At 48.7% G+C, this 14,627-nt stretch overlaps 1 protein-coding gene across 1 annotated transcript in view; it reads left to right on the top strand.

The window, feature by feature from the left end:
- The window catches only part of LOC120038421 (myosin-11-like), a 40,946-nt gene extending 26,319 nt beyond the window's left edge, over positions 1 to 14,627 (top strand). Inside the window, exons 13-27 of the mRNA XM_038984188.1 lie at positions 172 to 345; positions 1,455 to 1,628; positions 6,301 to 6,415; positions 7,510 to 7,703; positions 7,822 to 7,943; positions 8,072 to 8,141; positions 8,982 to 9,142; positions 9,282 to 9,390; positions 9,660 to 9,791; positions 10,153 to 10,359; positions 11,827 to 11,964; positions 12,326 to 12,449; positions 12,709 to 12,880; positions 13,067 to 13,134; positions 14,449 to 14,627. Coding sequence (XP_038840116.1) covers positions 172 to 345; positions 1,455 to 1,628; positions 6,301 to 6,415; positions 7,510 to 7,703; positions 7,822 to 7,943; positions 8,072 to 8,141; positions 8,982 to 9,142; positions 9,282 to 9,390; positions 9,660 to 9,791; positions 10,153 to 10,359; positions 11,827 to 11,964; positions 12,326 to 12,449; positions 12,709 to 12,880; positions 13,067 to 13,134; positions 14,449 to 14,627 — 2,139 coding nt within the window. The remainder of the gene's footprint in view (positions 1 to 171; positions 346 to 1,454; positions 1,629 to 6,300; positions 6,416 to 7,509; positions 7,704 to 7,821; positions 7,944 to 8,071; positions 8,142 to 8,981; positions 9,143 to 9,281; positions 9,391 to 9,659; positions 9,792 to 10,152; positions 10,360 to 11,826; positions 11,965 to 12,325; positions 12,450 to 12,708; positions 12,881 to 13,066; positions 13,135 to 14,448) is intronic.

The following is a 14,627-nucleotide window of genomic DNA, read 5'->3' as shown; positions in this document are numbered from 1 at the left end:
CCTTCTCCTCAGGAACTACCACGGTACTGTATCTCTGTGTAAACCACTATGTACCTTCTCCTCAGGGACTACCACGGTACTGTAGCTCTGTGTAAACCACTATGTACCTTCTCCTCAGGAACTACCACGGTACTGTAGCTCTGTGTAAACCACTATGTACCTTCTCCTCAGGACAACTCGTTTGAGCAGCTGTGCATCAACTACACCAACGAGCGTCTGCAGCAGCTGTTCAACCACACCATGTTCATCCTGGAGCAGGAGGAGTACAAGAGAGAGGGGATCGACTGGGCCTTCATAGACTTCGGCCTGGACCTGCAGCCCTGCATAGAGCTCATCGAGAGACCGGTAACACACACACACACACACACACACACACACACACACACACACACACACACACACACACACACACACACACACACAGAGACACACTGGACCTGCAGCCCTGCATAGAGCTCATCGAGAGACCGGTAACACACACACACACACAGAGACACACACACACACACACACACACACACACACACACACACACACACACACACACACACACACACACACACACACACAGAGACACACACATACACACACATACACACTGGACCTGCAGCCCTGCATAGAGCTCATCGAGAGACCGGTAACACACACACACACACACACACACACACACACACACACACACACACACACACACACACACACACACACACACACACACACACACACACAGAGACACACACATACACACTGGACCTGCAGCCCTGCATAGAGCTCATCGAGAGACCGGTAACACACACACACACACACACACACACACACACACACACACACACACACACACACACACACACACACACACACACACACACACACACACACACACAGAGACACACACATACACACTGGACCTGCAGCCCTGCATAGAGCTCATCGAGAGACCGGTAACACACACAGAGACACACACACACACACACACACACACACACACACACACACACACACACACACACACACACACACACACAGAGACACACACATACACACTGGACCTGCAGCCCTGCATAGAGCTCATCGAGAGACCGGTAACATACACACACACACACACACACACACACACACACACACACACACACACACACACACACACACACACACACACACACACACACACACACACACACACACACACACACAGAGACACACACATACACACACATACACACTGGACCTGCAGCCCTGCATAGAGCTCATCGAGAGACCGGTAACACACACACACACACACACACACACACACACACACACACACACACACACACACACACACACACACACACACACACACACACACACACAGAGACACACACATACTGTACACATTGGACCTACAGCAATGCACACACGGATGGGTGCTGGTTCCCTAAGACTGACCCCCCCACCTCCCCCCACCCTTCTAGAACAATCCTCCAGGTATCTTGGCTCTGTTGGATGAGGAGTGCTGGTTCCCTAAAGCCACAGACCTGTCCTTCGTTGAGAAGCTGATGAACACACACACGTCCCACTGCAAGTTCTCCAAACCCAAATCACTCAAAGACAAGACTGCCTTCTCTGTTCTTCACTACGCCGGCAAGGTGAGATGAGATTATATATTTCTGTCTGAAGAGTTCTCCTCTACGCCGGCAGGGTGAGATGAGATTATATATTTCTGTCTGAAGAGTTCTCCACTACGCCGGCAGGGTGAGATGAGATTATATATTTCTGTCTGAAGAGTTCTCCTCTACGCCGGCAGGGTGAGATGAGATTATATATTTCTGTCTGAAGAGTTCTCCACTACGCCAGGCAGGGTGAGATGAGATTATATATTTCTGTCTGAAGAGTTCTCCACTACGCCGGCAGGGTGAGATGAGATTATATATTTCTGTCTGAAGAGTTCTCCACCACGCCGGCAGGGTGAGATTATATATTTCTGTCTGAAGAGTTCTCCACCACGCCGGCAGGGTGAGATTATATATTTCTGTCTGAAGAGTTCTTCACTACGCCGGCAGGGTGAGATGAGATTATATATTTCTGTCTGAAGAGTTCTCCACTACGCCGGCAGGGTGAGATTAGATTATATATTTCTGTATGAAGAGTTCTCCTCTACGCCGGCAGGGTGAGATTAGATTATATATTTCTGTCTGAAGAGTTCTCCGCTACGCCGGCAGGGTGAGAGGAGATTATATATTTCTGTATGAAGAGTTCTCCACTACGCCGGCAGGGTGAGATGAGATTATATATTTCTGTCTGAAGAGTTCTCCACCACGCCGGCAGGGTGAGATGAGATTATATATTTCTGTATGAAGAGTTCTCCACTACGCCAGGCAGGGTGAGATGAGATTATATATTTCTGTCTGAAGAGTTCTCCACTACGCCGGCAGGGTGAGATGAGATTATATATTTCTGTATGAAGAGTTCTCCACTACGCCGGCAGGGTGAGATGAGATTATATATTTCTGTATGAAGAGTTCTCCACTACGCCGGCAGGGTGAGATGAGATTATATATTTCTGTATGAAGAGTTCTCCACTACGCCGGCAGGGTGAGAGGAGATTATATATTTCTGTATGAAGAGTTCTCCACTACGCCGGCAGGGTGAGATGAGATTATATATTTCTGTCTGAAGAGTTCTCCACCACGCCGGCAGGGTGAGATGAGATTATATATTTCTGTATGAAGAGTTCTCCACTACGCCAGGCAGGGTGAGATGAGATTATATATTTCTGTCTGAAGAGTTCTCCACTACGCCGGCAGGGTGAGATGAGATTATATATTTCTGTATGAAGAGTTCTCCACTACGCCAGGCAGGGTGAGATGAGATTATATATTTCTGTCTGAAGAGTTCTCCACTACGCCGGCAGGGTGAGATGAGATTATATATTTCTGTCTGAAGAGTTCTCCACTACGCCGGCAGGGTGAGATGAGATTATATATTTCTGTCTGAAGAGTTCTCCACCACGCCGGCAGGGTGAGATGAGATTATATATTTCTGTATGAAGAGTTCTCCACTACGCCAGGCAGGGTGAGATGAGATTATATATTTCTGTCTGAAGAGTTCTCCACTACGCCGGCAGGGTGAGATGAGATTATATATTTCTGTATGAAGAGTTCTCCACTACGCCAGGCAGGGTGAGATGAGATTATATATTTCTGTCTGAAGAGTTCTCCACTACGCCGGCAGGGTGAGATGAGATTATATATTTCTGTATGAAGAGTTCTCCACTACGCCAGGCAGGGTGAGATGAGATTATATATTTCTGTCTGAAGAGTTCTCCACTACGCCGGCAGGGTGAGATGAGATTATATATTTCTGTATGAAGAGTTCTCCACTACGCCAGGCAGGGTGAGATGAGATTATATATTTCTGTCTGAAGAGTTCTCCACTACGCCGGCAGGGTGAGATGAGATTATATATTTCTGTATGAAGAGTTCTCCACTACGCCGGCAGGGTGAGATGAGATTATATATTTCTGTATGAAGAGTTCTCCACTACGCCGGCAGGGTGAGATGAGATTATATATTTCTGTATGAAGAGTTCTCCACTACGCCGGCAGGGTGAGATGAGATTATATATTTCTGTATGAAGAGTTCTCCACTACGCCAGGCAGGGTGAGATGAGATTATATATTTCTGTATGAAGAGTTCTCCACTACGCCGGCAGGGTGAGATGAGATTATATATTTCTGTATGAAGAGTTCTCCACTACGCCGGCAGGGTGAGATTAGATTATATATTTCTGTCTGAAGAGTTCTCCGCTACGCCGGCAGGGTGAGATGAGATTATATATTTCTGTCTGAAGAGTTCTCCACTACGCCGGCAGGGTGAGATGAGATTATATATTTCTGTCTGAAGAGTTCTCCACTACGCCGGCAGGGTGAGATTAGATTATATATTTCTGTCTGAAGAGTTCTCCACTACGCCGGCAGGGTGAGATGAGATTATATATTTCTGTCTGAAGAGTTCTCCGCTACGCCGGCAGGGTGAGATGAGATTATATATTTCTGTCTGAAGAGTTCTCCACTACGCCGGCAGGGTGAGATGAGATTATATATTTCTGTCTGAAGAGTTCTCCACTACGCCGGCAGGGTGAGATGAGATTATATATTTCTGTCTGAAGAGTTCTCCACTACGCCGGCAGGGTGAGATTAGATTATATATTTCTGTCTGAAGAGTTCTCCACTACGCCGGCAGGGTGAGATGAGATTATATATTTCTGTCTGAAGAGTTCTCCACTACGCCGGCAGGGTGAGATGAGATTATATATTTCTGTCTGAAGAGTTCTCCACTACGCCGGCAGGGTGAGATTAGATTATATATTTCTGTCTGAAGAGTTCTCCACTACGCCGGCAGGGTGAGATGAGATTATATATTTCTGTCTGAAGAGTTCTCCGCTACGCCGGCAGGGTGAGATGAGATTATATATTTCTGTCTGAAGAGTTCTCCACTACGCCGGCAGGGTGAGATGAGATTATATATTTCTGTCTGAAGAGTTCTCCACTACGCCGGCAGGGTGAGATGAGATTATATATTTCTGTCTGAAGAGTTCTCCACTACGCCGGCAGGGTGAGATGAGATTATATGTAGGTGGACTACAATGGTGCCACCTGGCTGATTAATAACATGGTTGTGTTATGGTTGTGGTTGTGTTATGGTTGTGTTATACAGTAGGTGGTCTACAATGGTGCTAGCTGGCTGACGAAGAACATAGTGTTGTGTTGTGGTTATATTGTGTTATGTTGTGGTTGTGTTATAGGTGGACTACAACGGGGCCAGCTGACTGACAGAGAACATGGTTGTGGTTATATTGTGTTATGGTTGTGGTTGTGTTAATAGGTGGACTACAACGGGGCCAGCTGACTGACAGAGAACATGGTTGTGGTTATATTGTGTTACGGTTGTGGTTGTGTTAATAGGTGGACTACAACGGGGCCAGCTGACTGACAGAGAACATGGTTGTGGTTATATTGTGTTACGGTTGTGGTTGTGTTAATAGGTGGACTACAACGGGGCCAGCTGACTGACAGAGAACATGGTTGTGGTTATATTGTGTTACGGTTGTGGTTGTGTTAATAGGTGGACTACAACGGGGCCAGCTGACTGACAGAGAACATGGTTGTGGTTATATTGTGTTACGGTTGTGGTTGTGTTAATAGGTGGACTACAACGGGGCCAGCTGACTGACAGAGAACATGGTTGTGGTTATATTGTGTTACGGTTGTGGTTGTGTTAATAGGTGGACTACAACGGGGCCAGCTGACTGACAGAGAACATGGTTGTGGTTATATTGTGTTATGGTTGTGGTTGTGTTATAGGTGGACTACAACGGGGCCAGCTGACTGACAGAGAACATGGTTGTGTTGTGGTTGTGGTTATGTTGTGGTTGTGTTATAGGTGGACTACAACGGGGCCAACTGACTGACAGAGAACATGGTTGTGGTTATATTGTGTTACGGTTGTGGTTGTGTTAATAGGTGGACTACAACGGGGCCAGCTGACTGACAGAGAACATGGTTGTGTTGTGGTTGTGGTTATGTTGTGGTTGTGTTATAGGTGGACTACAACGGGGCCAACTGACTGACAGAGAACATCGTTGTGATGTGGTTGTGGTTATGTTGTGGTTGTGTTATGGTTGTGTTGTGGTTGTATTGTGGTTGTGTTATAGGTGGACTACAATGGGGCCAGCTGACTGGCCCCCCACAACATCGTTGTGATGTGGTTGTGTTATGGTTGTGTTGTGGTTGTATTGTGGTTGTGTTATAGGTGGACTACAATGGGGCCAGTCGTTATGGTTGTGTTGTGGTTGTATTGTGGTTGTGTTATAGGTGGACTACAACGGGGCCAACTGACTGACGGAGAACATGGTTGTGTTATGGTTGTGTTATGGTTGTGATGTGGTTATGTTGTGGTTGTGTTATGGTTGTGTTGTGGTTGTATTGTGGTTGTGGTTATGTTGTGGTTATATTGTGGTTATGTTGTGGTTGTGTTGTGGTTGTGTTATGGTTGTGTTGTGGTTGTGTTGTGGTTGTGTTGTGTTATAGGTGGACTACAATGGGGCCAGCTGACTGGCCCCCCACAACATCGTTGTGATGTGGTTATGTTGTGGTTGTATTGTGGTTGTGTTATGGTTATGTTGTGGTTGTGTTGTGGTTGTATTGTGGTTGTGTTATGGTTGTGTTATGGTTGTGTTGTGGTTGTATTGTGGTTGTGTTATGGTTGTATTGTGGTTGTGTTGTGGTTGTGATGTGGTTGTATTGTGGTTGTGTTATAGGTGGACTACAACGGGGCCAACTGGCTGACCAAGAACATGGACCCTCTGAATGACAACGTGACGGCTCTCCTCAACAACTCATCCAACCCCTTCATACAGGACCTCTGGAAGGATGGTGAGCCACAGGAGGCGTCCCAAAATGGCACCCTGTTCCCTAAATGGTGCACTACGTTAGACCAGACCCCATAGCACTCTGGTCAAAAGTAGTGCACTATAGTATATCAGGAATAGGGTCCTATTTAGGAGGCAAGCACAGTTTGTCTACTACCCATTCACTTTACTGTACTCCCATCAGTAGAAATGTGTTGTCTACTGCCCATTCACTGTACTGTACTCCCATCAGTAGAAATGTGTTGTCTACTGCCCATTCACTTTACTGTACTCCCATCAGTAGAAATGTGTTGTCTACTGCCCATTCACTTTACTGTACTCCCACCAGTATTCTTCAGTATTCTACTTCAGTATTCAGTCTCTCCTTCTTGTCTGTCACCTGTTCTTCTCCCTCCCTCTCTCTTTCATCTCCTCCTCTTTCTCCCTCCCTCTCTCTCTTTCATCTCCTCCTCTTTCTCCCTCCCTCTCTCTTTCATCTCCTCCTCTTTCTCCCTCCCTCTCTCTTTCATCTCCTCCTCTTTCTCCCTCCCTCTCTCTCTTTCATCTCCTCCTCTTTCTCCCTGCCTCTCTCTCTTTCATCTCCTCCTCTTTCTCCCTCCCTCTCTCTTTCATCTCCTCCTCTTTCTCCCTCCCTCTCTCTTTCATCTCCTCCTCTTTCTCCCTCCCTCTCTCTTTCATCTCCTCCTCTTTCTCCCTCCCTCTCTCTTTCATCTCCTCCTCTTTCTCCCTCCCTCTCTCTTTCATCTCCTCCTCTTTCTCCCTCCCTCTCTCTTTCATCTCCTCCTCTTTCTCCCTCCCTCTCTCTCTCTTTCATCTCCTCCTCTTTCTCCCTCCCTCTCTCTTTCATCTCCTCCTCTTTCTCCCTCCCTCTCTCTTTCATCTCCTCCTCTTTCTCCCTCCCTCTCTCTTTTATCTCCTCCTCTTTCTCCCTCCCTCTCTCTCTCTTTCATCTCCTCCTCTTTCTCCCTCCCTCTCTCTTTCTCCCTCCCTCTCTCTCTCTCTTTCATCTCCTCCTCTTTCTCCCTCCCTCTCACCCCCCCCCCCCCCTCCCTAGCCTTTCTTCTCAGAGATCCTGAATAATCCCTGTTCTGTTTCCAGTGGACCGTGTGGTGGGTCTGGAGACCATTACTAAGATGTCAGAGAGCTCGGCCCCCAGCGCCACCAAGTCTAAGAAGGGCATGTTCAGGACAGTGGGCCAGCTCTACAAGGAGTCCCTGGGCAAACTGATGACCACGTTGAACAACACACAACCCAACTTCATACGCTGTATCATCCCTAACCACGAGAAGAGGGTAGGACACTATCCCCCTCCCCAAAACACCTACAGCTATTTCTGTTTCATCAATTCATCTCCTCTCTCTTGAGTCACCTCTGATCTCGCTCTCCCTCATTCTTCCTGTGTGTGTGTAGGCAGGGAAGCTGGATGCTAACCTGGTTCTGGAACAGTTGAGGTGTAACGGGGTTCTGGAAGGGATCCGTATCTGCAGACAGGGCTTCCCCAACCGCATCGTGTTCCAAGAGTTCCGACAACGGTGAGGAACGTTCTAAAACCAACGTTAAGGAACCACGATTATGTCTGTATAGTTAACACATAACAACATGTTCTCTTCCTTCTGTCTTCCTCTCTTTCTTCCTCTTCCTCCTCTTCTTCTTCTTGTAGCTATGAGATCCTAGCAGCCAACTGCATCCCAAAGGGTTTCATGGACGGGAAACAGGCTTGTCAACTAATGGTGATTTCATCTTACTGAAACGTCTGAGTTGATCTTACTGAAACGTCTGAGTTGATCTGACTGAAACGTCTGAGTTGATCTGACTGAAACGTCTGAGTTGATCTAACTGAAACGTCTGAGTTGATCTAACTGAAACGTCTGAGTTGATCTTACTGAAACGTCTGAGTTGATCTTACTGAAACGTCTGAGTTGATCTAACTGAAACGTCTGAGTTGATCTTACTGAAACGTCTGAGTTGATCTAACTGAAACGTCTGAGTTGATCTAACTGAAACGTCTGAGTTGATCTTACTGAAACGTCTGAGTTGATCTAACTGAAACGTCTGAGTTGATCTAACTGAAACGTCTGAGTTGATCTAACTGAAACGTCTGAGTTGATCTAACTGAAACGTCTGAGTTGATCTGACTGAAACGTCTGAGTTGATCTTACTGAAACGTCTGAGTTGATCTTACTGAAACGTCTGAGTTGATCTAACTGAAACCTCTGAGTTGATCTAACTGAAACAGTCACTGAGCCTAAAAACCTTTTGGCACATTTGAACCTGCAATTTTAGAAAACCTAAAGTTGATCAATGAACTAAATAGGACAAATGTTTCTACCTTAGTTCTGGATAAGTAAAGAGTTATTCTAAATGGACCTTTGTTTTGAAAGGTGTCACGATAAAGGTGTCACGATAAAGGTGTCACGATAACGGTGTCACGATAAAGGTGTCACGATAAAGGTGTCACGATAAAGGTGTCACGATAAAGGTGTCACGATAAAGGTGTTACGATAAAGGTGTTACGATAAAGGTGTCACGATAAAGGTGTCACGATAACGGTGTCATGACTTCCTCTCCAGATGAAGCACCTGGACCTGGACCCTAATCTGTTCCGTATTGGTCAGAGTAAGATGTTCTTCAGAACAGGAGTGTTAGCCCAGCTGGAGGAGGAGAGGGACATTAAACTGACCGTGGTCATCATCGCCTTCCAGGCCCACGCTAGGAGCTTCCTCGCACGCAGGTTAGTGGAGCACTGTTGCTTCCAGCCTGGGCTCCACACAGGGAACACACCGACACATTTCACCCGTGAGGTAGCGTTTACCAGTCGCTCCCACAACAGCATGATAGCAGACACACTCTGATGTGACTTCTGTCCACAGAGCGTTTAGTAAGCGTCAGGCCCAGCTGACTGCTATGAAGGTGATTCAGAGGAACTGTGCTGTCTACCTGGTCCTGAAGAACTGGCAGTGGTGGAGACTCTTCACCAAGGTACACATTATACACACACACACACACACACACACACACACACACACACACACACACACACACACACACACACACACACACACACACACACACACACACACACACACACACACACACACACTGGTGTTTGATTTCGGACTGGTTATCTGTCCTATCCAGTGTTGTTGATGTTCTGCCACATCCATCACTTGTTGAGTATATCATAGTTTTGATTGGTTGATTTGTTTTGATATCAGCTCTTATGTAAACTTTGATTGGTCGTCCCGCAGGTGAAGCCCCTCCTCCAGGTGACGCGACAGGAAGAAGAAATGGGTCAGAAGGAGGAGGAGCTGAAGTCCGCCAAGGATCTGGCTCAGCAGAGCCAGGTGGAACTGAAAGAGATCTCCCAGAAACACACACAGGTGAAGTGGACACACACACACACACACACACACACACACACACACACACACACACACACACACACACACACACACACACAGGTAAGGCGGAGACACACACACACACATACAGGTGAGGTGGAGACACACACACACACACACATACAGGTGAGGTGGAGACACACACACACACACAGGTGAGGTGGAGACACACACACACACACACACACACACACACACACACACACACACACACACACACACACACACACATACAGGTGAGGTGGAGACACACACACACACACATACAGGTGAGGTGGAGACACACACACAGGTAAAGTGGAGACACACACACACTCTCTCTCTCTCTCTCTCTCTCTAGGTAGTAGAGGAACGAGCTAAACTGGAGCAGAAGCTTCAGGCAGAGACAGAGTTGTATGCTGAGGCAGAGGAGATGAGGGTTCGTCTGGAGGTCAAGAAGCAGGAGCTGGAGGAGGTGCTCCATGAGATGGAGTCGCGGCTGGAGGAGGAGGAGGAGAGAGCCACACAGCTGCAGCAGGAGAGGAAGGACATGCAGCAGCAACTACAGGTGGGCAGATCCAAAATGGCTAGCGAGCAATGACCTTTTCAACTATGGTATATCAGTGATGAGTCAAAATGGACAAAATAATTTCAAAGTAGCGTCAAACCAACTCAATCGCTTTCAGAAACTTTGGCATGAAATGCTAATATCGATATTACCGGGTGCATTGACTTCCTTTGGGTTTTGGTTGGAAAATGCTGAAGTTAGGGGATGGTGAATTGACTGCACTCTGCCCTTATCTGACCCATAGACTGGTAGAGATGTAAGGCCCTGTTGTGGGTCAGGTGGCCCTGTTGTGGGTCAGGTGGCCCTGTTGTGGATCATGTGGAGGCCCTGTTGTGGATCATGCGGAGGAGGTCCTTTTGTGTGTCAGGTGAGGGAGGTCCTGTTGTGGGTCAGGTGAGGGAGGTCCTGTTGTGGGTCAGGTGAGGGAGGTCCTGTTGTGGGTCAGGTGAGGGAGGTCCTGTTGTGGGTCAGGTGAGGGAGGTCCTGTTGTGGGTCAGGTGAAGGCCCTGTTGTGGGTCAGGTGAGGGAGGCCCTGTTGTGGGTCAGGTGAGGGAGGTCCTGTTGTGGGTCAGGTGAGGGAGGTCCTGTTGTGGGTCAGGTGGAGGTCCTGTTGTGGGTCAGGTGGAGGTCCTGTTGTGGGTCAGGTGGAGGCCCTGTAGTGGGTCAGGTGGAGGCCCTGTTGTGGGTCAGGTGGAGGCCCTGTAGTGGGTCAGGTGGAGGCCCTATTGTGGGTCAGGTGGAGGCCCTGTTGTGGGTCAGGTGGAGGCCCTGTTGTGGGTCAGGTGGAGGCCCTGTAGTGGGTCAGGTGGAGGCCCTGTTGTGGGTCAGGTGGAGGTCCTGTTGTGGGTCAGGTGGAGGCCTTGTTGTGGGTCAGGTGGAGGCCTTGTTGTGGGTCAGGTGGAGGCCCTGTTGTGGGTCAGGTGGAGGCCCTGTTGTGGGTCAGGTGGAGGCCCTGTTGTGGGTCAGGTGGAGGCCCTGTTGTGGGTCAGGTGGAGGCCCTGTAGTGGGTCAGGTGGAGGCCCTGTTGTGGGTCAGGTGGAGGTCCTGTTGTGGGTCAGGTGGAGGCCCTGTTGTGGGTCAGGTGGAGGCCCTGTTGTGGGTCAGGTGGAGGCCCTGTTGTGGGTCAGGTGGAGGCCCTGTTGTGGGTCAGTTGGAGGCCCTGTTGTGGGTCAGGTGGAGGCCCTGTTGTGGGTCAGGTGGAGGCCCTGTTGTGGGTCAGGTGGAGGCCCTGTTGTGGGTCAGGTGGAGGTCCTGTTGTGGGTCAGTTGGAGGCCCTGTTGTGGGTCAGGTGGAGTGACAAAGACCATGTGGGTTGAAACATTGTGATTGTATCACCTAAGCTTTATTAAAACATTATTTTTGGGAACAGAAAACACACAAACTCTTATCCTATTTATCGCGCCTCCCTGTCCCTCTCTCTCTCTTTCCTCTTTCTCTCTTCATCCCTTTCTTCTCTCTGTGTGTTAGGCCATGGAGGCCCACCTGTCAGAGGAAGAGGACTCTCGTCAGAAGCTGCAGCTGGAGAAGGTGACTGTTGAGGGGAAGGTCAAGAAACTGGAGGAGGACGTTGTCATCATGGAGGACCAGAATAACAAACTACTCAAGGTATATTGTTCTCCACCCCCTGTCTCAATAAACACCATCCACCCACCCACCCACCCACCCATCCACCCATCAACCCACCCATCCATCCACCTACCCATCCACCCATCAACCCACCCATCCATCCACCCACCCACCCACCCACCGATCTTCCTCCTTGCTCTCCTGTTCCTCAGCAACGTGAGCTGTTGAAGGAGCATGTAGCACTCAGTCCCTGACCCCTCACCTCTGACCTCTGATTAACCTTACTCCCTGCTGTGTTTTGTTCTTCAGGAGCCTAAGCTGTTGGAGGAGAGAATAGCACAGTCCCTGACCCCTCACCTCTGAACCCTGACCTTTCTCTCTTTTATCCGTTGTTCTTCAGGAGCGTAAACTGTTGGAGGAGAGAATAGCAGACTCCAGCTCTAACCTGGCTGAGGAAGAGGAGAAGTCTAAGAACCTGGCCAAGCTGAAGAACAAACACGAGTCTATGATCTCAGACCTGGAGGGTGAGTTACTCACCTCTGACCTCTAACCCCTGACCCCTCACCCCTGGCATCAATCAGTCAGTCAGTCAGTAATCAGTCAATTAGGGTCTTTCATCTAGACCTTAATTGGTTGAATCTGGTGTGTTAGGACTGGGATAAAGCTGAACACAGCTTACACACTCTCCAAGAAGGCATCAGTCTACCTCTGCTATAGATGATGACGATGACGATTCCTTTCCCTCTTCCTCCTCCTCTCCCTCTTCCTCCTCCTCTTCCTCAGTGCGTATGAAGAAGGAGGAGAAGGGCAGGCAGGATGTGGAGAAGGCCAAGAGGAAGCTGGAGACGGAGCTGGCTGATCTCCAGGAGCAGCTGGCCGACCTGCAGGCCCAGATAGCCGAGCTCAGAGCACAGCTCGCCGCCAAGGAGGAGGAGCTACTGGCCACACAGGCCAGGTAATCAATCCCAGATCATCAGTGATGAACTATCTTCAATCAGTAGCTTTATTATCCAGGAACATATAAACACACTTGACAAAGAGTTAAAGAGTTGAGAGAGACTGTATGTTGACAATCTTAACCATTATCTACACACATAAAATAGCTATTATTTCTCATGCCCTAAATCTCTCTCTCTGTCAGGTTGGAGGAGGAGTCTGCCGGATGTGTTGCGGCGGTGCGTCGTGTCAGGGAGCTGGAGGGGCTGTTAGGTGAGACCCATATCAAGGGAGGGTGTCCCAAAAGACACCCACAAGGGTCAAAAGTAGCAGGTTGGCGTTGATTGGGATGAGTCTCGTCCTTGAGGCAGAACTGAGCGTTGATTGGGATGAGTCTCGTCCTTGAGGCAGACCTGAGCGTTGATTGGGATGAGTCTCGTCCTTGAGGCAGAACTGAACGTTGATTGGGATGAGTCTCGTCCTTGAGGCAGACCTGAGCGTTGAATGGGATGAGTCTCGTCCTTGAGGCAGACCTGAGCGTTGATTGGGATGAGTCTCGTCCTTGAGGCAGACCTGAGCGTTGATTGGGATGAGTCTCGTCCTTGAGGCAGACCTGAGCGTTGAATGGGATGAGTCTCGTCCTTGAGGCAGAACTGAGCGTTGATTGGGATGAGTCTCGTCCTTGAGGCAGAACTGAGCATTGATTGGGATGAGTCTCGTCCTTGAGGCAGACCTGAACGATTATTGGGATGAGTCTCGTCCTTGAGGCAGAACTGAACGATTATTGGGATGAGTCTCGTCCTTGAGGCAGACCTGAGCGTTGAATGGGATGAGTCTCGTCCTTGAGGCAGACCTGAACGATTATTGGGATGAGTCTCGTCCTTGAGGCAGAACTGAACGATTATTGGGATGAGTCTCGTCCTTGAGGCAGACCTGAGCGTTGATTGGGATGAGTCTCGTCCTTGAGGCAGACCTGAACGATTTCTGCTAGATGGGCAAGCTGCAAAGTCTAAATTGTCTATATTGTAAAAATTCCTGAAAACAAAATTAGCTGTTTGTTCTTAATTTAAGGTTAGTCGTCAGGGTTAGCAGTGTGGTTAAGGTTAGGGTTAGCAGTGTGGTTAAGGTTAGGGTTAGCAGTGTGGTTAAGGTTAGGGTTAGCAGTGTGGTTAAGGTTAGGGTTAGCAGTGTGGTTAAGGTTAGGGTTAGCAGTGTGGTTAAGGTTAGGGTTAGCAGTGTGGTTAAGGTTAGGGTTAGCAGTGTGGTTAAGGTTAGGGTTTAAAGTCAGACGTTATGACTTTGTGGCTTTGCCAGCTAGTGACATCTCTGCAGAGCTGCTCCAGAACAAGATTCATGATGGAAAACACTAACCTGCTCAAAGGTAGTGCACTACATGAGGAATAGGTGTGTGTGTGAGAGATCTGGTCATGAGTGTGTGTGTGTGTGTGTGTGTGTGTGTGTGTGTGTATGTGTGTGTGCTCTGGTCATATGTGTGTGTGTGTTTGTGTGTGTGTGTGTGCACGTGTGTGTGTGTGTGTGTGTGTGTGTGTGTGTGTGTGTGTGTGTGTGTCTGCTTGTGATAAATAGGTGAGATCCAGGAGGACCTGGAGTCAGAGGGGGCTGCCAGGAGGAAGGCTGATGCAGCCTGTAGAGACCTGGGGGAGGAGCTGAACGCTCTGAGGTCTGAGCTGGAAGACACTCTGGATACCACCGCCGCGCAGCAGGAGCTACGGTACGGTCAAGTCACGCTCACCACCACAGCCTGA

This window comes from Salvelinus namaycush, unplaced genomic scaffold (assembly GCF_016432855.1).
Source record: "Salvelinus namaycush isolate Seneca unplaced genomic scaffold, SaNama_1.0 Scaffold22, whole genome shotgun sequence".
Lineage (NCBI taxonomy): Eukaryota > Metazoa > Chordata > Actinopteri > Salmoniformes > Salmonidae > Salvelinus > Salvelinus namaycush.
This window is presented reverse-complemented; position numbering and strand designations above follow the sequence as displayed.